This window comes from Asterias amurensis, chromosome 11, assembly GCF_032118995.1.
Source record: "Asterias amurensis chromosome 11, ASM3211899v1".
NCBI lineage: Eukaryota > Metazoa > Echinodermata > Asteroidea > Forcipulatida > Asteriidae > Asterias > Asterias amurensis.
The window spans coordinates 10562462-10588289 of NC_092658.1; the positions used below are offsets into that span (position 1 = coordinate 10562462).

General features: G+C 39.5%; 1 protein-coding gene across 3 annotated transcripts in view; it reads left to right on the plus strand.

Moving 5' to 3' along the window:
- The window catches only part of LOC139944484 (cytoglobin-2-like), a 57175-nt gene that overhangs the window by 26436 nt on the left and 4911 nt on the right, over window positions 1-25828 (plus strand). For all 3 annotated transcript variants that reach the window (XM_071941512.1, XM_071941514.1, XM_071941511.1), the window contains 2 exons: window positions 11472-11592; window positions 15343-15577. In XM_071941512.1, the coding sequence (XP_071797613.1) occupies window positions 11472-11592; window positions 15343-15577 (356 nt within the window). The remainder of the gene's footprint in view (window positions 1-11471; window positions 11593-15342; window positions 15578-25828) is intronic.

Consider the following 25828-nt stretch of genomic DNA (forward strand, 5'->3'; position numbering starts at 1 on the left):
AAAAGAAAACCACGCAATTTCGAGGCAAACTTGTGTGGATCATTGTATTCTACTTTTAAAACATCTTTCCAACCATAATGCATTTTATAAAAAAGGGTTACAAACGCTTTTTATAGACCAACTCGTTTGATCCAAGGCAACGTGTTCCTTCAACCTTTGCAGATTCACCATTACAGGGCAACGGCATATCGTAACATTGACTGCACCCAGTTTAATTCAATCAAACAGTTTCTGAACTTATGTGGGGGTTCTCCCCTGGGTGGCGGTGCTCCCCTGACCATGAAATGACGTCAGGTTGCTCGATCAACCAACCACTTTATTGTGCTTTACCCATCCCAGCACTGCACAATATCAACCGTATATCGACAATCCATTATGATCATCACTGGACGATTCGGTACCGTAGTCTAACAGCTGTTGACACTACAAATGTATCCTCCCTTTCTGTAATTTTTCTGACACACAAAGAAAAATCGATCTGAAGCTGTTCCCATTCACCTCCCATGATCCAACTTCAAGTGGCCTTTTCTTGTAATTTTTGACTGGAAATAGTGTTGTCTTTAGGACGGGCTGTGCGTTTACACTCCTACGCAACGCAAAGCACTTAGAGGATATTGAATCCCCATTTTCAACCCAAGAACAAATAGAATTTGTCTTCGCAACACTTTAAAGTTCCATCGTCTTCTCTTTTCCCCCAGCAACAACCTCTGTTCATGGCTGGGTTTTCCTTCCGATTTGCTCTTATAAAATCGGTTATTTTCCAAAGGTCTGATGTTGGCCTTTTGAAAATTGTTGAACCCTAAACTATATTATGTTGAGATTCTGTGTGACTAATGCTTGATCGGCTGATAATTTTGTGCATTTTAAAGTTCTATATTCTTCTTTTCCCCACACAATCCATTATGGCTGGGTTTTTCTTCCGATCACTAGATCCGTTAACTACCAAAGTTGTAGCTGGAAGCATTTGACAATAATTTATGAAACCCTAAAAAACTATCTCCAGTTTGGAGTATGCTTTACAAACTATGGTGAATAGCTTGGATACAATTCGCATTTTCAAACTGTTCTTGATTTACAACGACGATTTCAAGGCGGTGTCTATTATCGTCTAGACTCCGGATCCTACCCAAGACTCTATGGGTATTTTCGAAACCACAAAACAACCAGATTCGGCTCCGTCTTCGGCACTGTCTGCATGCAATTGAAGTATCGTACAAAAACTGTAAGACATTCAAAATTACTCAGAGATCCTATAAGCTGGAACTTTAGTCCTAGCCTATCCTATTCATTATTCTCTTCAACTTCGATGACCAATTGAGTCAGAATTTCCACAGATTTGGTATTTAATGCTTATGTTGGGATAAACCAAGTGAGAATACTGGTCTTTTACAATATTAACAAATGTGTCTAGTGCCTTGAAGGAGTTGACAAGCAAAGATATTTCACTGAGCAGAAATAGGGCACCAGTCTACTGAGTAAACAGTATTCGTTCTAGAATGAAGTATGGACACTAGACATTTCAGACAATCTTGATAAACTAATAAGTTTATCTGTGAATCTTTGGTTTTCGATTCAAGCATGATGTAGTGACGATAACAAACAATTAATTTAATTGTTTTGCCTGATTCAAAACAAGCACAAAACTTCAGAGACAACTATCAGCAAGCCTATCCTGCCTTCAGACATTCCCCTTTCTGCTTCTCTATAAATACAGGGGGCCTAGAAGTATTTTCTCAGAAGGTCAGACAGTGCAAGTTGTTATTAACATGAAACAATCGGTTTCGCAAATCATCTGTTGTTATAATTTTTTTTTTTTAGATTTGCCTGGACGCGGTTTCAATTTGTGTAGCGTCGTTCATAGACTCTCCAATGACCGGGTGGGGGGGGGGGGGGGATATCCTCAAAGCAAACAATTGCAGTCGTCCAAGATTCTTCATTTCTTCTCTCCCGAGCAATTAAGGGCCGATTGGAGATCATTTAAGAAGGGGACACTGAAAAAGAGAAAGATGGGGAAGATGGAAAATGAGGAAATCTCCTCGGGCTTGGTTTCTTCCGTGAATTTACCCTGGTGTGCTGATGATTATTGTTCCTTGAGCAGGGCTCTCCTGGAGCACGGCTTGCGGGGTTTAAATCTACCAATCGCACTCCCTAGAAATGACTCTTAGGGGAGATATTAAAGTCAGACCACCAGGAATGGGGGGGGGGGGAACCACTGTTAAAGGGGAGCTACACATTTACGCAATACATATTGTGTAAACCATTACTTCAAAGGGAATCCTTTTCTCAAAAAGGTTTAAACCTTAAAAAGCTGCAGTGCTTCTCACCAAGTCATTTTTTTAATGTCATTTATTTGTGGATTTAGTTACCAATCTATGACCCTGCCTATAAAATGATCTTAACCCGTCCAGAGGGTCACTCGCACTTAGGACCAATTTGCCCCATTCTGGGTCTGGTCTTCTTTTAAAACATCTTGACGGGTAATACCTGCCCAAGGCTGCGTCCTTCAAAATTCACACCTCGCCTCCAAAGGAAATTGTTTCCAATTGATCTGCACTTTCTGAAAATAAATCCACGCCACAGAAAAGTGCTTAACGGAATATACTTATTTCATCTGGATTTATGCAGAGAGTTTACATATCCAGCTGGAGGTGAAGGGCATAGGGGCGGAGAAGCCCCTCCCTCTTTCACGAACATTGGGTAATCTTGATATTTTTGCTAAGGTCTCATGACCCTTTGGTTGCGTTTGGGAAGTACAAGATATCAACTGCTATAATATGGGAGTCTTCGTTGTATTAGAACGCAAATGATATACGTACGTAAAGACAAATAATTATGTTCAAGACTATTTGGCTGAATAAGTCAAGTCTAATCATATTATGTCAAAGACATTGCTAATTGAAAAATTGTCTCTAGACATGCGTGTTGTAAAGCTTTATCTTTACATATTGAAATATTTGTTTAAAGGCAGTGGACACTATTGGTAATTACTCAAAATAATTATTAGCATAAAACCTTTCTTGGTGATGAGCAATGGGGGGAGGTTGACGGTATAAAACATTGTGAGAAACGGCTCCCTCTGAAGTGACATCGTTTTCGAGAAAGAAGTAATTTTCCACGAAATTGATTTCAAGACCTCAGATTTAGAATTTGAGGTCTCGAAATCAACCATCTCAACGCACGCAACTTCGTGTGACAAGGCTATTTTTTTTCCCATGATTATCTCGCTACTTCGACGACCAATTGAGCTGAAATTTTCACAGGTTTGTTATTTTATGCATATGTTAAGATACACCAAGTCAGAAGACTGGTCTTTGACAATTACCAATAGTGTCCAGTGTCTTTAAACAATTATTTCTCTGAAATGTTTTGGCGATGATTGACAATTGTTTTCAAGCTCACACATTTTTCAGTGAAACAGGAAATAAAACCCAGCCCTGGGCACGAGGACGGGACCCTGGATCAGAGTTATGATTTCGATTTCGTGCGTTTGTTTTCTTAATGTCCCCATGGGCAACATCCAGGCCCTTAGAAAACACAAACCACGGAGTAATCCTGAGCGACTTACAAAGAACCTCGGTCAGAATTTACCTTCTTATAGTATACCATTTACATTAAGCAAAAAAACACACAAAAAAACCAAGAAGACATGTGATGAGCGCACTCTGTATATTGACTGGAAATCCTCCAAGCGATCCATACCAACAGTCCCCGAATCCCCAAACTCTGTCCGTTCACCCAGAACTGTCATATCCCTGGCAAGATCCTTTCACTTACCCCCCCCCCCCTCCCCCTCTTTTCCTCAAATCATTTGATGCAGCGTGCCTGTACATTATTTCACCCTTGGAATTCTCATCCAGCTCTCTCTCTCTCTCTCAGAACGACCGTGGTAATATTAGACTACCCCCTTCATTTCAACACAAGAGAGCAAGATTAAAAAGAGGGGTCGGTAGCCAGACCAATCAAGGGACTGACTGTGAGGGGAAAATCTCCACATATGTGGGTTTTGTATCCCTCGTGTGTTCAGACATAACGAAAAAACAATGTTCTCGATAACCGTAGACAAAAAGGGATTTGTGTGTTACCCTCTCATACGACTGCAGCCAGACCAATCAAAGCATTGGTCTAACCATTGGAGGATTTAGATTTTCGTATCAATCATCTATCTAGATCGAGAGGATTTCAAGGCTCCCGTTAGTCACTGGACGAGTCCTTACTCTCATGAAAAAAAACCGAGCAAATCACCTAAAGCCACAAACGATAACATCAGTGCTCAGAGGTAGCCCAATAATGGAGAAGCAAAATGTGCGTCTGTGGCAATACTATGCGTTCTCCGAATCTTGGCACACTGCTGATTCACTGCTTAGGAAATGTCTCGTGCTACGCAAACATGAATAGTTGGGTGCTGGTTGCAACAACTTGTGCTGAGCAAATGCTGCTAAGCAAGTTTTCTTTCTCCTATAGTACTGTTTTTGCTTTGATTTGCTTCTTAAAATTGGCCCCCATAGAAAATGTTTTTACTTTTGGCTATAAAGGTGACGGTTGGTGATCATTGTTCAAATGCAAGTCACAGTTTGACGAAAAGGGATTTTTTGTTATTGTAGGGAGAATTGCATGCAGGCTAGATAAACGGTTTTCAGCCATTAAATCTTTGTGGGTGCAATTTTAAACAGATAGCAACGCACCCTAGATCAAACCCAGTGTACGTAACGCGAGCCACGCATCTGACCTACACCAAACATAACATCCAAGTTCACTTGACCAAACCAAAATCGAAAGAATTCAACCACACCAAAAACTAACTCTTAACACAAGCCAATGTGAAACGAAGCCAAAAACTGACTCAGACCAAAACCAGCTCATCCAAAAGAAAGGAAACCAAATTAATGCAATAAATAAAACCAGACCAAAATAAACACATTTACCGATGAAGAACGAAGTTGACCGAGCAGCGCCGGAATCAAACGAATCACTCTGTGGATCATGACTGTATGCATTTATACACTTCATTAGCGATGTTCTAATTTGAGCAACAAACCAATCAACCAAGTCCACTCAATCTCAACAATTCTGGAGTGCTACAGAAAGACAAAAACACAAGCTCGTTGTTCAAGTCTAAACTTTTTTCTCCTGTCGATGACCAGAGCGAGCTAGTCAAAACGTTGAGAAAAATTAAAGACCTGGACGCTATTGATAATTGTCAAAGACTAGCCTTCACAGTTGGTGTATCTCAACGTATGCATAAAATAACAAACCTGTGAAAATTTGAGCTTAAAGGGACACACCGGCTTACCGTTTACGCAATTTAGGAGTGTAGAGTCATAAATAGTGTTTTTATAGATGGTTGCTGTAAAAGAAATCATCAAAATGTAACGTATTTAGCGAAAAATGATTTTAAAAAACCAAAGCGGCCATATAACAAGCTTCCATTACACGGACTCTTTGAATGTGAATCTTACGTTAGTTTTTTCACCATTATTTACATTTCGTAGCGATAATTTGAATACATGATCTTCTTCGTCAATTATTCGTAAATAATTTTGTAAAAAAAAAATTAAATTTGGTTAAGTAAGTTACTTTTAGACGGCTGAAAGTAAAACTAGCCCGGAAGGTCACGTGATTGTTTGTACCACTTTTTGGTCAGAACAATCACGCGACCTGCGTTTTTGTCTTAAAATGCTCAAAAACGGCTAAATTTGATGATTTTTTTAAGGACTGTTCTTCTTCATTCCTGGAAGACCGTTGAAGTCATAGCTTAATCTATTTTGTAGCCCAAATAGCCCAATTCGGCCGGTGTGTCCCTTTAATCGGTCATCGAAGTTGCGAGATAATAATGAAAGAAAAAACACCCTTGTCACACGAAGTTGTGTGTGTTAGATGGTTGATTTCGAGACCTCAAGTTCAAAATCTGAGGTCTCGAAAACAAATTCGTGGAAAATTACTTCTTTCTCGAAAACTATGTCACTTCAGAGGGAGCCGTTTGTCACAATGTTTTATACCATCAACCTCTCCCCATTACTCCTCACCAAGAAAGGTTTCATGCTAATAAATATTTTGAGTAATTACCAATAGTGTCCACTGCCTTTAAGAACAGCGATAGTGAAGTTTATAACGAGAGGTCCCCTTGATCCACTAAAGCTTAAGTAGTCCCTGTCGATTCCTTCGCCCAGGAATACAGCAGGACAGTTCTTTTCAGAACCGAGAAGTCTCCCAAATTCCGAAAATCTACTCAGCGGTAGAAGAATAAAGGAAGACAAGTTCTCAAAATAACAATATACCCGGCAAGTACACACACGGCGTTACCGTAAACCTATAATAAATTGATCGTCCTCATGTAATGCCTTTAATCCGTTGTGTATCGCTGTTACAACTTTCTTGACGTTGATGAGTTACAATCTGACATAATTTATATAACGAAATGTTGTATTTTGCACACACAAAACATTTCAACTATTTATAACGAATACAGCGCCGCGAACACATGGTTTTTCAAAATGCTATAAGTTTGTTGGGCTCACAGAGAAACATTTCAAAGATTACACTCATTCCAAGTTGTAGTGACCTTGGTAAAAAAATAATATACATATTCAATAACAGGCTCGTTGATCACAAAAATAATTGATTTCCAAGTTTGTTGGTCTCACAGAGAAACATTTCAAATATTACACTCATTCCAAGTTGTAGTGACCTTGGTAAAAAAATAATATACATATTCAATAACAGGCTCGTTGATTACAAAAATAATTGATTTCCAATACAGGACTAATGTCACCTCATGGAACACTCGATTAGGACGAGTTTGTTGCCTTATATTGCTTGCAAAATATTAATATTTTAAATACTATAGCGTCAATGTATGGCTTACTTTCCTATTATAATTATACGCACACCCTCTTTTGAATCTTGTTATGCAACTTTGTGTTAAAAGCCCAGTGGCGTTATTAAAGGATGTGCTGTTTTGTTTTCTTAAAATACTATTATTATACAAGTTCGTTGGTGTGACCAGCGTCAGTGTTGCCCAGATGAGTACATTTGTTCCATTCGTTATGTAGCGATCGTCCCTCACAAATAGATTAACGTTCGTTGGGGCCACACACTTGATTCAAATATCATAGCGTTAATGTAACTTCATGTACAATGTACGTAAGGCTATAAAATATAATCAGGTTGGGGTGGATTTCACAAAGGTGGTCCTAACTTAGGACTAGTCCTAGGCAATGCTAAGAGATAGGACCAGTCCTAAGTTAGGATGAGTTACTGGTCCTAACTTAGGACCAGTCCTATCTCTTAGCATTGCTTAGGACTAGTCCTAAGATAGGACTACCTTTGTGAAATCGACCCTTGGTCATTCATATAAGTATAATGTAACTTCATGTATAATTTACGTACGGGTCTGGCTATGTTTGTTTTTTAATACTAAAAGTTCGTTGGTCTCACAGAGAAGTATTTCAAGTATTACAACGTCAATGTACACCATACCATACATTTCATAACCATAATTATACTCATTATACTCAACAGTTTCTTAAAGCATCAATATAGAGTTAGTAATGTAACGGTAGGCTATGCATGATTGACGTGCCTCGATCGTTAAAGTGACATAATTTGAAATAAATGTAGCGTTATTAGAGAGGTTTAGCTGCACGTAACTCGAACAAGAACGTGAACGTGAAGGTCAGAAAAATTGTGTTGTTCCTAGGTGACGACACACTTTGGGCTCATGGCTTTCTCACGAGTGGCGTATGCACGTACGTAGCTGGCGTAAACAATATTGTAACGTTCACTTATGGTAAAAACGTGAGATTTTAACGACGTAATTTCCGACGTCCACGTTCACGTATTAATCGCGCAACGTGCATCTTAACCTCCCCTTTATGCTCAAACGTAAACGTAAGAAATATACTTTACATAAAGTCGTGCTCACCGTTTTGCTTTGGTTCATAACAAAAATAACTCCTACAACAATCTCAGACCAAAGAACCCCCCCCCCCGCAATGAAACCGATCAATGGTCACAACGTGTTAGGGGACATGTATATGCAAATAGCACACTCGGTTACCACCTAGGGGGGAAACTGTTCTCCACCACAGTAATGTCACTTCAATTTTCCTCAGGTCCACATAGATGAAATCTAACCCGCGCAAATTGTCTTCAATTAACTTCATTATAAACGCAGCTGTGAAACTTGGTAACATTCTATGAAATGTCATAATGTTTGTGATGTGTGAGCGGTAGCTGGCTGGAGTAGAGACATTAAGTGTGACGATGCAGTGAACTATCGCAGTTCAAGACATGACGCTTTGGTCCTTCCAACAGCCCAACTCAAAAAATGTTTGTTTTCTATAGTATGGTCATTTCTGTTTGGGTTGCGGATTTTTTTCATTTTCAAAATTTAAAAGGATATGCTATGTATTAATATGAATATAACAAGTCCTATATCAGCCTCTTCTTACACCTTGTCCCGTTTTTCTAAATTCTTGCTTTTCTAAAAATGAAAATTTTCAAGTGTTTGCTGTTTTGCCATGGTAAGGCCGCGCTTTAATGGGGGTACAGTTTGTTTTGCCAAAAGGTATGACATTACCTCGCGTGTTAAGCATCGCTGAGATTGTGCAAAGAACTTACTCGATATGAGTTCAAACCCGGATAATAGTTATCAGTTACAACGCATCTTCCTATAATGCTTACATGTGAATAAGTAAACAGCTCACCTTTCACTGTTTACATGTGATCAAGTGAACAAGTTCCCAGTTTAATGTCAACTATGCTATGCTGGCACATAAAGTTGTCAGGGGCCCAAGTTGTTTCGTAGACCTGAGTTTGCATGCTGTACATAATCATTTTAGGCGGCGTATAGAAAGGGATAATTTTCGAGTGAATCTACGGCCTTTTTGAAGGATCATAAAGTTCTCAAGAATCACATTTTTTTTTACAAAGAATTATGGCACATTGTGGGTACAAATCTTGGTATCTCTTGCTGTCACCATTATGCTTGTAAGGTTCCCAGTCTACACGAAGCATTTAAGAATGATGGTTTGCAGCATATCAAAAAGGGTTCCGACTAATATGTTTTCCTTTCAGCCTCTCTTTGGTTACAATGACTCTGTCAGACAAAAATCTCTAAGTTTCACGTGGAAGAAGTATTCTCAAAGAGCAATGTTACAACACCATTGGCAGAATAGAAATTGAAAAACACAGTATGAGAACTCATGACTGCTTATTCCAGTTTCGAATCACCGCTGGCCTGGGCAAAAAAAAACCAGGGCAGCCTGGAATCACACTGTGCGTCTGTTATCATTAAACATCGCTCCGTACCCAGTCAATAGTACCGCGTCGTGCAAACGGATATTGCCTTAAGCGTCACTACTCGTACACCATAAAACGCAATCCCAGTATAATATATAACCGTTTCACTTTGAAGTGTATATAATCCAGAATCGCTTCCAAGACCGCGTATATATATCTTCGTCAACCTACCCCCCCCCCCCTTCCTTAACTCACGTCGCCTTCAGTGCCCGGGTTTCAATTTGGTGACAGTGGAGGAGTCAAGAGCCGCGATTTCTCACAATTGGCCGGCACGTTTAGCTTCGGTGACCGACCCTGGGTATATGAGATACATTTAATTAACCCACGGGGTATGTTGATTGTGAAATTACGCTAGCGAGGTATACCCTTAGATTGATATTGGGTTTGGAGTAACTGCTACAGCACCTCGCTAGAGCACTAATAATAGAGAAATCTGATCATTGTGCGCAAGGTTCTTGCTTGCTCGAGAAAGTGTACAACTAGATATCAGTGATTAGCGTAAGGACAAGGTACTTTAATTTGCCCATAGAGTTGACCGCAACTACTAATATCAGACGTAATAGATTAACGTGGAGGTGTTTCTCTAAGAAACTTGGTATACGGAGATACCGTTGTGCTGTTGCATTCCGAGGCTTGTTCCCAGACGACAACCTATGCAGTTTAGACGTGTTAAATTACGTCATAGGCACCATGAAAACAATTCTTGCATTTGGGGCTTTTTCAAAACATCACTTTAGGCACCATCTCCGGCACATTCGTTTGATCTTGGAAACATTTTGAAATATTGATCCAAAATGGATGATAGAGCCCAAGTCGAGGTTTGGGAAACGGTCCCCATTTCAAAACTCGTTCCCAATGGTGTACGGTCTCCCGACGACGCCACTGTCACCATCATAGACGAAACGGCGCGCTGCCTAAGTGAACCAGGTTGGTCTTGGTCTTTTATGCCTACATTTCTATTAGAGTAAGCGTTAAAAATACTTGACACAAGTGAGACTTGCACCTTTTAAAACCGTATATCACGCAAGATGTTCGTTTGAAGTATTCTGCACTTAAACTGTGAACTTGAACTGAAGTCCCCAGATGAATCCACAATTTTAAGAGGTCCCCACACTGAGTATTGTTTACGTCTCTGCAGAGACAGGCTAAAAGGGAACATTCTGGTTTCAATGTTCCGATTTCTGACCCTCTTTTTAATCCATTTCTAGCTCGATTGTTGGTTCTGTAGTTATGTATTGCACTTTGTGAGACTCATGGGCTGGTGAATGCGCCCGCCGCATGAATGTATCGTGTATGTGTGAACTAGATTGAGACTGTAGCACATTCGAGAACTATAGAATTCATTCAATAAAAATAGTTTGACCAAACATTGTGACTGACTAAAATAATGTGTTTGTTAAAAGTTCAAAGTCAAATAGCGAAGGAAATTAGAGATAGTTACCAACTTAATTATAAGAGACAGTTTTGTACACAGAAGCGACTTCGATATAATTTCAGCCCATCTACACAATGCCCGATTGAAGAGGATTTGGGGAGTATTTCAAAGTGCAATGACATCAAAATCTTAAACTAATAAATGCACTACCTCAAGTGATATGTGTAGTAAATGTTGCAGTAGACCCATCCATTCTAATTATTTCGGGCTCCAAACCATCCCCCAGAAGACTTCTTGGAGGTGACCCATGAACATTGACATTCGCGTTAACATGTCAAAGTTCAACTTAGTACGACATTGTCTTAAACTCCCATTGACCGATGAGCTGTCAAAAGATAGTGATGGCAAGTAAAACAAAACATAGAGGTACAAAATGAGCTCAAGACGTTGAAAAACTAATGTGCCTGAGAAGTGTAGCCGCTTTTTGAGCTTTTTCTTCCTAATTGAAGCCCCGTAAGAAATCACACGCTTTCTAAATAACTTATGGAGCTCCAGCTCAAGCAGTGGTTTCGGAAACTTCAGACTGATACACTCTATCCCAGTTCAATCGAACCTGACACTAACAAACAATTATACAAAAGTGGGCACCGGGATACGAGGAAGAGGTTGCGTCATGGCTTGTCTTAGCTACTTCTCATTTGTCTTAGCTACTTCTCATTTGAAAGTATTCAAACTTTTGTTGTGTGTTTGTAAAATAGCTTGATATATTTTCTTCTTCTTTTGAATTGGTCCTCAGGTGACAATGAAGTGCCAGACGAGGTGACAGGCCTGACGAAAGATCAGAAGGACCACATAAGAAAATCATGGGCAATAGTCTGCACAATGAAGACCAAGTTTGGTGTCACACTCTTTGCAAAGTAAGTCTCTGTTTTCTGCTTTAATAGAATAAAACCGATGCCGTATGTTACAAATAAGAAGCTTCAAACAATGAGTTTTAACACTGAAAACTTAAAATAGGGAAACAGAGTGTATAAAGAACAAGCCTTTCGAATATGCACAGGAAGACTATTCCAAAGAAATGGAGCAGTGTAAGAGAATGATATTTGACCATAACGAAATGGAAGAAGATCTTGTTGTTGAAAGCAACGACTTTTGGGATGATCGTAATGTCCGAGTAATTAGGAGGATAATGGTTCCGATTGCAATCGATCGCCCGGAACGTTTCCATGGTATACAGTTGCTAAGTAAACACAACAAAGAACTTAAAGCAACCCATCACTCAGAAAAAAAAACACCATGGGTTTTTAAAATCCTATGTGATCAGCTATAAAAGAAAATAAGGAAATCTCATATCGCGCGGTCCGTTACAAATCAATACATGCATGTTACTGCCAGACCATCTGGAAATCCAGTTGTACATTGTTATTTTTAGAGGACAGCTATATAAAAAATATAAAAAAGAATCTCCACAGAAAAACGGAAGTTTAAATTCTTAAAGTTTAAGAAGGTTTGCACCACGGCACTTTGGTTCTTCGCTTTTCATCAGTTTCTGTAATTTCGTTATCCACTTATTTCCGGATGCAATTTATTTTCTGTAGTTGGTCTATAGAGTTGCCATCCTCACAAATAATAATATCGTCCTGATTTTTGTTAAAGATTTTTTTGTAATCATTTAAAAAGATAAACACAATTCCCCATTGAAAAGCTCTACGACAGTGACAATTTTGATGTACAGAAAAAAAACGGTAGTCAAAGAAGGGGGTGCACAAATGGAAGGCTTGGCTATTCAATTGTTTCAGTTTCTGTTGTCTCATTATCCACTTATTTCAGTAGACATTTATTTTCTGCAGTACATAGAACTGCCATCCTTAAAAAAAAATTCTGGAGTTGTTTATAATGATCACCTTTTTGAAATCGATTTTTGAGAGAAAAAAAAATCCCAATTGAAAAACACTACGACAGTGGAAATTTTGGTGTGTACAGAAAAATATTGCTTTCCGAAGAGTTGCGGTCATCGTCCCCCCTGTCAATCAAATTGGTACTGTGTACCGTCTGTTGACCTCGACCCCAGGGTGTCACTGCTGCGGCTAATTGGCATGGCTAACAACCGCATCGCTCATGAAGCATCACCAGCACACCAGAGAGAGGATGTATGGACCCCTGGATAATCTACAGTGAAATCCTGTCCAGGGACGCAAAGTGACTTCCTCTCTTTATATAGGACACACCTATAGGACTAGGAGAGTCCCAGAGTTTCCCTTCCTTCTCCTCATCAATGGTTTCTAGAAGGCAGTGTTATGGTGCAATTTCAGCAAGCATGATTTAAAAATCGGCAGTTAAGTTTATCCAGTTACCGCTTACTTCCCGCTCTCGCTTTTCCAGTGAGACTTCATGGTCGATCTTAATCTTACGAATCAACGTTTCAGGTAGTTTTAAAACAACGGAAATCAAGAGAAATTTCAAACAGGGCTTCGTTGTATCCCGAAACGAGAGGGTAAATAAATCTATATTTAGTTGATGCTATATATAGAATGCCATATAGGAAGAACGATCGACGTTTCAGGTATTTTTTAAAGAACGGAAATCAAGGGAAATTTACATCAGCTATAGGTATGAAGGAATACAAAGGTTAGATCTCGAAACGAGAGTGTAAAGAAATCTATATTTAGTTGATGCAATAGATAGACTGTCATCTTATGAATAAAGGAGGGCGTGGCGAAACTTCTACGTGGAACCCTTACTCTCTTTGAATCAAAAAAGAGAACAACATAATATGTGTAATGGTGGGCTTCAGGTCTACTCTCTTTTAAGACATATTTGAACGAAAAAATCAAGTCGTGATCTTTGCTGAATTCATTTAAAACGTTTTTCAATCAACAAGTACATGCATGGTTATGCAAAACAGTTTTTAAAAGAGCTGTCCTGTATTTTCTGAAAAACAACTTACACAATAATTAAACAAAATAACAAAATAACTCCCAAATACCTGTAGAGATTAACCAAACACTTGACGATTTCCACAACATTCTGTTATTCTCTCAAAACTAAGAGTCAACACCTCTCCGCAACAGCTTCGCTGAGCGGCGGTGGTTTTGATCCAAATTGTCTGATTGATTCATTTGACGGGGGAAGTTGAAGAGTACATGTTACACCAAAGTTTGTTTGCAATGTTTCATTTTTGTCCCCATTTTTCCCCCAAGAGGGGGGACGTGTCTTTGTCACGAACCCCCTCAGGGGCCGCAATTTTTGTTGTTGATATAATTGCCAATCTATAAGGTTGCTAGGGTCACCATACCGATCAAAGTAAGTTAATCACAGCAAGCCAACTTGAACCCTCATTTTAACATGCTGAATTTCCATCATCATAGTCTTTTCATTGGGTTCTCCTTCACAATTCCATTGAGGTTTTCGGTAAAGAAAAGAAGAAAACTACCTCTTTTCCAGGGGTTAAATATCAATCACAAGTTTTCCACACATTGAACAGATTTCTACTCGTTTGATGGATGTAGTCATTTTTCAGGCTGGATAGAGAAAAGGTGGACGCTTTGATCCCGCAATGTGGCTTCACTTTCTTTACAAACAACAAGTTGTTTTTGAAGAGAAGGCGTTTTAAACGGGCTAAAGTGCATTCACACTCTGGAAACTCACGGGTCGGAATTAACCCGGGTATGGAATCCCCGGAAGTTAAACCATTCCCGCGTCAGTTTGACCCGGGAACGGGTTTTGGCAAAATAATGGAATTTTTGTATCGACAGTTGACCCATTTATGTGTCATTTTGACTCGGGTAATATTGACACGGAAACAGGTCAGGCCCAAGCACTTGGAATTCGGGTCAAATCTGACCAAGTGTCGACTTCACAAAGATAGTCATAACTTAGGACTAGTCCTTGCTAGGACTCTTTGGTTGTCATTAAAAATTGAAGGCTAGTCCTAAGTTAGGATGATTAACTCGTTCTAATTCGAGATAAAAATAGAAATCCACCTTGATTGGAGATTTTAGAGGTCAGCATAAAAGTATTGCTCATCAAAATTTCTGCGGGAAGCTAAATATCTCTTTTAGATGTGTCAATTTTTTATTTTTCTTATTTGGTGTGGAACATACATTTTATTAAATGAATGAACAAACAAATTTACTATTTGTATTGATTCGTTAAGAAGTTGGTTTCTGTCCCGTTGTCATCGAATTATCGTTTATTGATGGGGTGAATCAATTTCGTTAAAGGCAGTGAACACTATTGGTAATTGTCAAACACTAGCCTTCACAGTTGGTGTATCTCAACATATGCATAAAATAACAAACCTGTGAAAATTTGAGCTCAGTCGGTCATCGAACTTAAGAGATAATACTGAAAGAAAAAAGTTCTAAACTTGAGGTCTTGAAATCAAATTCGTGGAAAATTACTTCTTTCTCGAAAACTATGGCACTTCAGAGGGAGCCGTTTCTCACAATGTTTTATACCATCAACCTCTCCCCATTACTCGTCACCAAGAAAGGTTTTATATGCTAATAATTATTTTGAGTAATTACCAATAGTGTCCACTGCCTTTAATCGCCTTATCATTTATTGATCCGCATTCCCTGTATGCTGATTTAGTGGTTACTCCATTAATTTCCATTATAATCTTTTGATAAATTGTTAACATTCCTTATCATCTTTCCACACAGCTTGTTCACAAAATTCCCCAGTGCTCAGCAACATTTCGTTCAATTAAAAGACATAACCGACATGGATGTCTTACGGAAAAGTCCGAAGATGAAAGCTCATGGCTTTCGGGTGGTTTCGGCGTTCTGCTCCCTCGTGGAGAACCTGGAGACCCCGGATGTATTCATCGAGCTCCTTAAGAACACTGGGTACTCACACGGCCAGCGAGCTATGCCAATACCACATCTCTACTTTGAGGTTCGTATTTATATAATAATATCAATATTTAACTGTTAAAATTAGTGGCTTCTTGTACAGGTTAAAATTAGTGGCTTCTTATACAGCGCGCATAATTATCCGTCGCACAGTGACGCTTGAGTCACTTTAACATACAGCATTTTCCTGCAAGTGTGGGACTACGTTTGAATTATGAGACCTACTCATTTTACTTGTATTGTACCATGTAATGGTTTACAAGGTGCTGAGGCACGTGTGTCACGACTTGGACTCGAACCAACACTCTGCTGATCAGAAACACCAGGGTTTTAGTTATTATTTATTTATTTATTTTTATTTGTTGGTTTATTACACACCCAGTAACACAAATTGCGCCAATGACAGGGTGGATAGAAAACCGAGAAGAAATGAGTTTTAGATGTGGGAGGAAAGCCCCAGATGGGGGGAGGGGGTGGGTGGGGGACCCATGCAACCAGGTAGGGACTGTACAAACTCGATCCACATGTAAGGCCCAGGTATGAGGTAGGTCTTAGGCCTAGGTATTAAAACTAGGAGGAAAACCCAAAAGGTCCGAGGTAGGTCTTAGGTCTAGGGTAGGTCCCAGATCTGAGGTAGGTCTTAGGTCGAGGTCTTAGATGTGCATGACAATGGCGTTAGTTTTGATGCTAACTTTTAGGCTCAACTGTTTAGACTTGGCTCGGCGTTTCGTCTCTTTAAGATTAGGCGGGCACACACAGGTGTGATTGCACGTCAAAAGGACCCTTGTCATTGAAGAATGTGACAGGCTCTGACAGGGCCGAATACCTGTATCACACGATGACGTCATTATCACCATAGCAACAGACCACATGAAGAGGTACCCAGGATGGGTTGTGTGACCGATCTTATGGGCTACGTCTGGGATACGATTACAGAGCAGCTCGGTTGTAAATCGATGTGGATTCCATCTGAGTGCAGCTTATTACGACGGGTAGCGTGTGAAAATTTCTGCCGTTAAAAATATTGGGAAAGAGAGCGTAATGTTTATATAGTCCTCTGGGGTCGAGAAAACAACGTTGGTCACGAGGTTGTTCTGCTTTATATATTTTCTTTACAGCCAGAACCCATCAAAAGAGATACCTCCAACGGGCAGAATCTTCGATTTTAAAATATGGCAAATTCGACTTCTTGTATTCTTACACTATTTGTATTTTATCAACTTGAAAGATGACAGCCCGTTTTGGAATCAGTCACAGTGTACATTGCATTGCATTTTTGTCCTTCGGATGGGACGTAAAGCAGTTGGTCCCGTGTGTTGTGTAAAGCACATAAAAGAACCCAGTGCATTGATCGTAAAGAGAAAAGGGTTTGCCCAGGTGTCCCTAGTTTTATTGGCTGCATATTGTGCCACATCACCTTATAAAACATTACAGTGCTATGTAGGTCTCATAGTTCAAACGTAGTCCCACATAGCTTGCTGTATGTTGAAGCGCCTTGAGCGTCACTGAGTGACGGACATATAAGAAGCCTATTAAGCCACTATTATTGCATCTTGACTGGTCTTCGGATTTTGTAACAGGTTTGTTCTTGCTCAAGCAAGTTTTTCTTAATATCCCATACAACAAAGTCTCAACCCCAGAGCCCCTCGAGTCAGTCTCATAGTTAGACCGCCGACAGGCAATCTGACAAGGACGGACACTATGACATGAAACATACCAGGTAACTATAACTCATTCTGACAGTGTACTTGACAAAGACACAATATCTTACGCTGATTACCATTTCGGTCATCTTCTGTCAAGGTTGGTTCGAAGAACTTTAAAGGCACTGCAGCCGATTTCGCGATACGCTATAGGATTTATCCCATCCCGAGTTAGGACGAGTAACTTGTCCTAACTTAGGATGGGTCCAATGCGTCATAACGTCTATGGTTACAGAACTGAACTCGTCCTAAGTCTTTAAAGGTTAATCCTAAAGGTAGGAAGAGTTTGGTGAAATCGACGGCAAGACACGTTTGGTAATTGTCAAAGACCAGTATTCTCACTTTGCAAAGACCAATATTCTCACTTGGCATAGACCAATATTCTCACTTTGCATAAAGACCAGTATTCTCACTTGGTGTACCCCAACATGCATAAAATATAATTTGGACTCAATTGGTCATCGAAGTTGCAAGAGAACAATGAAAGGAAAAACAGCCTTGTTGCACAACTTTGTGCGTTGAGATGCCCAATAGAAGGCTTCAGGCCCGACGAAGTCTTTTATTATTTGGATGAGAAGTTACCTCTTTCTCAAAGACTACGTCACTTCAGAGGGAGCTGTTCTCAAAATGTTTTATACCATGCCTAATGGTATATAAAGACCTTATATTATGTATGTATACCATCAACAGCTCCCCATTGCTCGTATGCCAAGTAAGTTTTTATGCTAACAATAATTGAGTATTACCAATAGTGTTCACAGTGCATTTAAAGGCAGTGGAAACTATTGGTAATTACTCAAAATAATTATTAGCATAAAACCTTACTTGGTAACGAGTAATGTAGAGAGGTTGGTAGTATAAACCTTTGTGAGAAACGGCTCCCTCTGAAGTGACATAGTTTTTGAGAAAGAAGTAATTTTGTGTGAATTTGATTTCGATACCTCAGATTTAGAATTTTGAGGTCTCGAAATCAAGCTTCTGAAAGCACATTAACTTTGTGTGACAAGGGTGTTTTTTCTTTCATTATTATCTTGCAACTTGGACAACCAATTGAGCTCAAATTTTCACAGGTTTGTTATTTCATGCATATGTTGAGAAACCGCAAGTGAGAAGACTGGTCTTTGGCAATTGCCAATAGTGTCCACTGCCTTTAAGGGTCGATTAGGAGTCCGGAAGGGTTTGATTCGGTTAATACTATTAAATCCCCAAATTAGCCAGCCATGGCCTTTGTTTGATTGGTCTTGGCCTCAGTGACCCTGTGGAAAGTATCCTGGGACAGCTGGAATGTCATTGTGTGTGAAATTGAGAAGTAGACCCACCCTTGCAAAATTAGTTTCAAGTGATGGATTAACCTTTTGATTTTGGGGTTATCCTGACTTTCTTGTTCAATGGTGGCCCTATTTATACCGTCGCAAGTCAGGTACTAACGAATGAAATGTTTGCTTTACCAAGAGGTCAATCCGATACTTTAAATTAAATTCTCATTTATTTCCATACTGTCATAAACACAGCATTGCAGAATGCATTGTAACAGCGAACAGAGTATGTTTAAGGTGTATACAGTCAATGAAAGGAACCGTATGGAAGCCGATTTGATAAGCCGAGGCTTGTACTTGTAGCAATCAGCCTGTGGACGGACAGAGACAAGATAAACGGACAAACAGAGGACGTACGAATATATATTAACAACTTACAAACAGCAAGTAAAACGGATGATGTAGGCCCTATATGAAAATAACAAAATGATGATATACCTGGCAAAGCAGTCAATACCTGTTTTAAATATGCACCATGGGACTCCTTTAAACCCCCAAACCCCCGTATACTTGCAGTCACCCAAACATGGCAAATTGAATCAACCGACAAATAAAAAGCGTTATCGTCAGGGGTAAAAGACTTGATTCTATACCAGTTTATCATGGACCACGCGATGATACAAGGTGATTCAAATCGCTAAGGTCTTCCCTGGGTTGAGGTGGAGCCACAGGCAGGAGGGGGGGGGGGGGGGGTCAAACTAGCACATGAGTTTCGATCTCATCACTCTTTTTATACATGGGTATATACCACCGACGCACACCCCGGGCCAAATATAATAACCGAACCGAATACACCGCTCGCCGAATACCCCAACGGCTACGACTGGGAGATCAAAACCTCGCACATGGTTTTCCCGATCTCTCACCGTCAGTATCGATGCCTCCAGCAACATAACCGAACCGAATATCCAGAAATTAAGGGTGATATTGTAGATGGAGAGCAAAGTCCCGTTGGAAAAAGAGGAAAACGGTTGCATTGGAAGCAAGTCGTCGTATTCTGCCAAGACCCTTTTCGAAACTACGGCTTTGGATCTAGATTCGGCTCAGGCTAGCTTGGCCCCGCGGTTGTTTTGACAATATTGCGCGTGCTTTGCGTAAAGTGCTCAGGGCTTCAGACGAAAGAACAAAGCCTGAAGCCGAATCCAAAGCCGAAGCTGTGGATTCTAAAGGGCCATACGCAGCATGTATCCATACCACTGTCCAAACCACTTGCTCGTTGTACTTAATTTAGCTACAAGTGGTTATAGGACCATGGCCTCCCTTGAAGGGCACAGGGAGGTGTATGAACTATTTCCTCATTACGCTGTCTAATCGAATAATCATATCATCTGTTACCTTATAGTGGTATCGACAACTATGGGCATGTCAGATGGGAGTTGATAGAGTTAAAGTTATGATTGTTTTGAAACTCGAGTATTCTGAGACCGACGGCATGGTTGATAACCTAGGTATATATAACTTGGGATTTTTCGTTTGGTTTCGGTTTAAATGTTTGGCAGGATGGTGAGGTAATGGGATGGGTTGGTCAACTTTAACGTCGTCTCTGTAAATAACATAGATAAAAACAGTCTGGTCATCTTTTAAAACACTGACAGCTTTTAAACATTTGAATACGGGAAAAAGACATAAAATGGCTGACTCGAGAATACAAAATGAAACCATGAGCTGATCGTACTTGTTTTTATTTCCTTTGATTCTAAAAACGTTATGAATGGGTAACTATGGACCAGCCCCTTAATCTTCATATCAGTTTTTCTTGTATTTTTTTTTTAAATAAATTCCATCACCAACACCCCCAGTCTAGCCAAACACACAGACATACGTAGTATACGGACAGTACAAAACACACATAGTTTGATGGCACAGAGGCCAGCGGCAGCACTCCATTGTGCATGCATCACAGCCAAGAGTTTTATTATTTCCTTTTTCCCCCTCACAAAAATACCACTATTACTAGTAGTAGAAGTTGTATAGTACGGAAGTGTATTGCCGTCACAAGAATAACAAAAGAACCTCAACCTTATCATGTACGTACACGATATTTTATCTATCGCGTACGTACATGATATCTTATAATGATCGCGATAACTGCATATACGTGCGTGATGTCTTATCGCGATAAATCCAACTTGCCGCTGTATGAATAAAAAAAACCAATATCTTATCATATACGTACACGACTACTTATCATATCGCTTATACGTACACGATAAGCTTGGATTTACCTTGTACGTATGTGATACGTTTTGGATTGTATGTACACAATAAGATTGAGCAAAGACGAAAAGACCTGAATCGAAAAATACGGTCTTCATATATACAGTAGGCCTACCGTATGACACCAGTTCTGCAGTAGACAAACTGAACGATGCAGTAAAGGTCAACAGTGAAAGTTTTAGTTGTTGACATTTTGTTAAGAAACAGGAGAAAAACTGTCATAATATATTTTAGGGGTTGAACAAAGAATTGACTAGAGTGGGATTCGAACCAACGACCTCCGGATTAAATTTACCCAGTCAGTTTCCCTTGTGGTTTATATTGATATAATATTTTTTTATTAAGAATGTCAAATCCATTCGTTTAGCGAGAGGTGACAGCGGTTGCCAGCCAACCATGTCACATGTACAGACTGTGACTGGTATCCTGCTTATTTTGGCTAAGCAGCAAACGTTTTAAGCAAGATTTGCTGCTTAAGCAGCTCTATGACATTGGGCCCAGCTGGTAAGAGTAAAATGTCCTTCCTTTGGGGATGATTGTGATATCCTTCTACGCCCCAATACGCCAAAGTGCATAATGCCACTGACGTTGGCAAATAGTGCGTGTGTAAGCAACTTGTCTGACCACAGTGTTTGTGCTTCTTATCGCACCCTGCCTTTTTGTTTTACTTGTACGTTAAAGTGTGGTATTTTGGGAAACAAATACACCAATCATTTCAGCCCTCATACTTTGCTAAGTGATATATACACAATGTTTAAGGTGCAACCTACTTCAAGGGTTGGTGGGTGTTGAGGAGAGGTGATGGGGGCGTCTGGAAGGACCTACTCGACTCTTAATTGTGGAGGTGTGCGTTTGCTTTTGTTTATTGGTCAAATGATGAGGCTTGGATGCGAGGCTTACGTGCATGCAAACTGAAATTATTGTGTTTTGGTGGAACATGGTTTTTGTTTTCCGATTTCGAAATTGCAAAATTAATTTCTATTCTTATACAGTTAAAAAAAAAACTAAATAATGTAATATGTAGGCCTATTGTGGATGGAAGGGATTGGACATTGTATATCATTACATTTCACCATGGATTTGACAGACGGCATTGCATCTTCGGAAAACAAACGTTAGGCCACGCTTTTGTCAAAGCTCCCCCCCCCCTCTCCACACTCAAACATTATTTGTACAACAAATGAACAGCAGCGACTCATTGTCGTTTTTCAAGAACCTTTAAAAAATAAAATAAAAAATACCCGCGAATTAGTTGCCGCTTTCGAAATCGAATTAGATTTAAAGTCCTTCTGCATGAGTGGTCTCTTTATCTTTCTGCTCTTGTATCACACCGCGTGGAGTGCCGAAGACTCTTTGTTAAAAAGTAGGTGACATTGCTTCAGGCAAGGACAACAAAAATATAATATTTACTGCAATTTTTTTTTGGACACCATCACTCTTTTATAATATTTTTTTTAACGAATTTTGTTTGGATTTTAATGGGTTTCTTTGCGTGGGGCTGGAACTTCTTTGTGTAGCTAATCAAGAAACTGGGTCCCTCCTTTTTGTTGTCTGAGCATTGAAAAGCATTAAAACAAATTCAGAAAAAGGTACAGCTGAGATGTGTACAGCGATAACACAATCAAAATGTTCAACTTAATCAGCTCGTATTTCAGTTATGCATTTCACATGACAAAGTGTTTATGATACAATAACTTCCTTTTTTTGTTATTATTTGAATTTACTATTGGGGAAAGAACAGGTTGCGGTGGGAAGAATTTTTTAAAGGGCAAATGTTACCGTTTTCCTTTGTTTCATAGTTTTTTAATCACAGTTACATTAGTGAATTCTGCATTGATATATTGTTTTGTTTTTTTACTGCAATAAATAATGTGCTTATTATCAACCGGTATGCAATTGTTAAGCCATAATGCAGGCGGGTAAAAGGTACATGTCCCGGAGATAATTTTGATTATAAATGGTAGACTATAGACTTGTGGACAAGTCGTTCCAGGTGTAGCGAAAGCTATCTCGCGAGACTGCTGCTCTGCGCGAGACTACGACTCCAGTCCCGCGGAATAGTCGTGGAGAGCATTCATCTCGCCCAGGGCAGCAGCAGTCTCGCGAGATAGTTGCGAGAAAGCCATTTCGCGATCACCGCGAAACAATGGAAGTTTAATTTGGCTGGTAATCTGTTTCTGCTCAGCAATACATTTCTGTGCCAAGCAAGTTTTTGTGCTTACATGCTTTATGAAATGGTGCCTATTTTGGTTGAAAGGTGAAAGGTGTTTATTGACAAATTATAGGACGGAAATGAAGTTACCAAAAAAATGCCCCTAAAACGAAGGTAGAATTTACCGGTATAGCTTTTAACGCAAGTTATGTCCGAATTGTCACACTTTAATGTAAATCTGTCAGGTGGTTGCATAAAAAAAGTCAAGGGTGAAAAAACAACATAAACCAATTGAATGGAATCGTCAATTTCCAGCGTGATCTACTGACAGTTTGATGCCGTCAATAAGCCGAAGTTTCCTGGTATAAACCACCGGCGTGCACGGTGCTAATCATCGGGGTGCCAATTTCAGCAAGTTAGGCCAAAATATTTACCGGGTGTGCCAATTACAATCCCCCGTGAACCAATACCGTGACAAGTCCAATAATTTCCCACCCAATGACTTGCTATACGTCAGACAATGGGCACAGATTAGACGACTGTTAAACTTTTTAACCCGAACATAAAAGTCCCTCATAACTAGGCCAGTATTTTTATTTAAAAATAAAATAAAAAGATTCCTTCGCATTATTTGAGGATTTTTTCCTTCTAAGACTAATAGTTTCCCACGGCTTTCTGTGGCCTTGAATTAATACATGGGTTATTTTAAGCCGTATGCGGGACACAACATTTCTCGTCTGAAACTCACTGGGTATTCACGCTGGGTAGATAAGCTGCTTTTCGTGGCTAGGACTAGAAAAAAAATAACCAAATTGAGCTTGGCAAGTGTTGACATTGCGACACATTACTGACATAAATAGTCACCAAGGTTACGGGTAAGAGAAACGACACCTGTCTGATATACACTCAGTGAATCTTGACCCTATATAGTGTACACTCTATGAACTCCCGGGTCAAAATTGACCCGCATTCCGAGACGAGACTGACCTATTTGTGGGTTAGTTTGATTTGTAATCTGTTTCAAAATGACCACACCTGTCTGATTACACCCAATGGATCTTGACCCTATATAATGTACACTCTAAGAACACCCGGGTCATAATTTACCCACATTCCGAGTCCCGTTGGGACTCGACCCATTTGTGGGTTAGTTTGACCCGGAATCTGTTTCAAAATTACCAAGAATGGTTCAAACTGATATGGGCCTAGAATCTGAGGTAAAATCACATTTCCACCCTTACCATAATAAAGGACGTGAACTGAAATCGAGGCGGTGTAAGAGGAATAATCGGAATTCCGTTTTATGGACGGACAATTTTCTCACTGGTTTCATTTAATTTGAGGCAGTATACGTTCTAACGAAAGAAACAATTTGTTGTGCCTGAATATATAATTTCTTGTTCGGTTACAAGAAAGTCTCCTTTTGCTGGAATAAAATTTAGGTTTTGGTAGCACCTTTTCGACTAATGGGGTGATTGCGTGCAATGCTATGTTAACTTTTAAAACATGGTCGGAAGTCGTCTTTCTAGATTAAAGTGCATGCAATCATGGAGGACCATGGTGCAATAATACCGGGTATACCATGAGGCAAAACTGTTAAAGGCCGTTAAAATTTGCGGCACGTGTTTGTCGACTAATAAGCCGCCAAAAGTCCAAGCCGAGGTCACATTTTGATGTTCCATGAGTCCATACAGAAATCCCTATTAAATAAAAAAATAGTTTTCAAAATTGTTTACTGGGTTAACTTCGACCTACAAATGGAGTCAGGACGAGTTTGACTTTTGAACTATACGACGAAACATATAGTATAATATGCTGACTGGATTCCTGTTTCAACAAACACATTACGCCTATTTCTATACAAATTATTTGATTAATGGTACAAACGATATTCTTCGAACGGTATACACTCGTGCGACTGTGCATATGCGTTGTGCTCCTATCCTTAGTCCTTAGTTTGGCTGATAAACCTCTTGGCATTTTAGGCCTACATACATATAAGTATCAAAATCACAAAGACTCTGCAGAATTGTACATTGAGCATATAGCTATCCAAATATTACCGCACAAAAGTGAATCCATCAAACTCAGACACAAATCAATAGAAACTGTTTTCCCCCACAGAAGAAGGAAATAACTATAGGATGATTTCTAAATACGAATTGAACCATCGGTTTTAGAGTAAACATTATGCCAGAGATGTAACAACAAAAAACAATGCGAATGAGAAAATGTGGCTAATGAAAACACACAACTGTTTGGGATTGCACACTACTGCATTTTTAACAGCGATTTTAAAGAGTACACTGTGCCAGCAGTGCAATGATTTCTATCGGAAACAGAGCGGAAAAAATGGAAATACCTGACTGTGGGTTTCAATGCCAATTGAACAGTGAACTTCCGTTATGTATTAATGCGTGATGAATTTTAATGCGAGCAACAAGGCAATACAAATTAATTAAATACACTATGGACACTATTGGTAACATTACTCAAACCATGGAGGAATAATCTAAATTATTCCTCCATGCTCAAACTAAATATTTACACCAAAATGACTTGCTATACGAGCAATGAAGAGCTGTTGATGGTTAAAACATTGTGAGAAACGGCTCCGTCTGAAGTTACGTATAGTTTTCGACAAAGAGGTATAACTTCTCACCAAAATGTTTGAGTGTGATGATAAAAAACCTCAGGCCTGAAGCCCTTTTTAGGCATCTGAAAGCACACAAATAATTGTTGCAACAAGGATGTTTTTTCTTTCATCATTCTTTTGCAACTTTGATGACCAATTGAGTAAATATTTTTTACAGGTTTGTTATTTGATGCATTATGTAAAGACACACTAGTGAGAATTATTACTGGTCTTTGGCAATTACCAAAGGTGTCCAGTAGGGATGGTCACA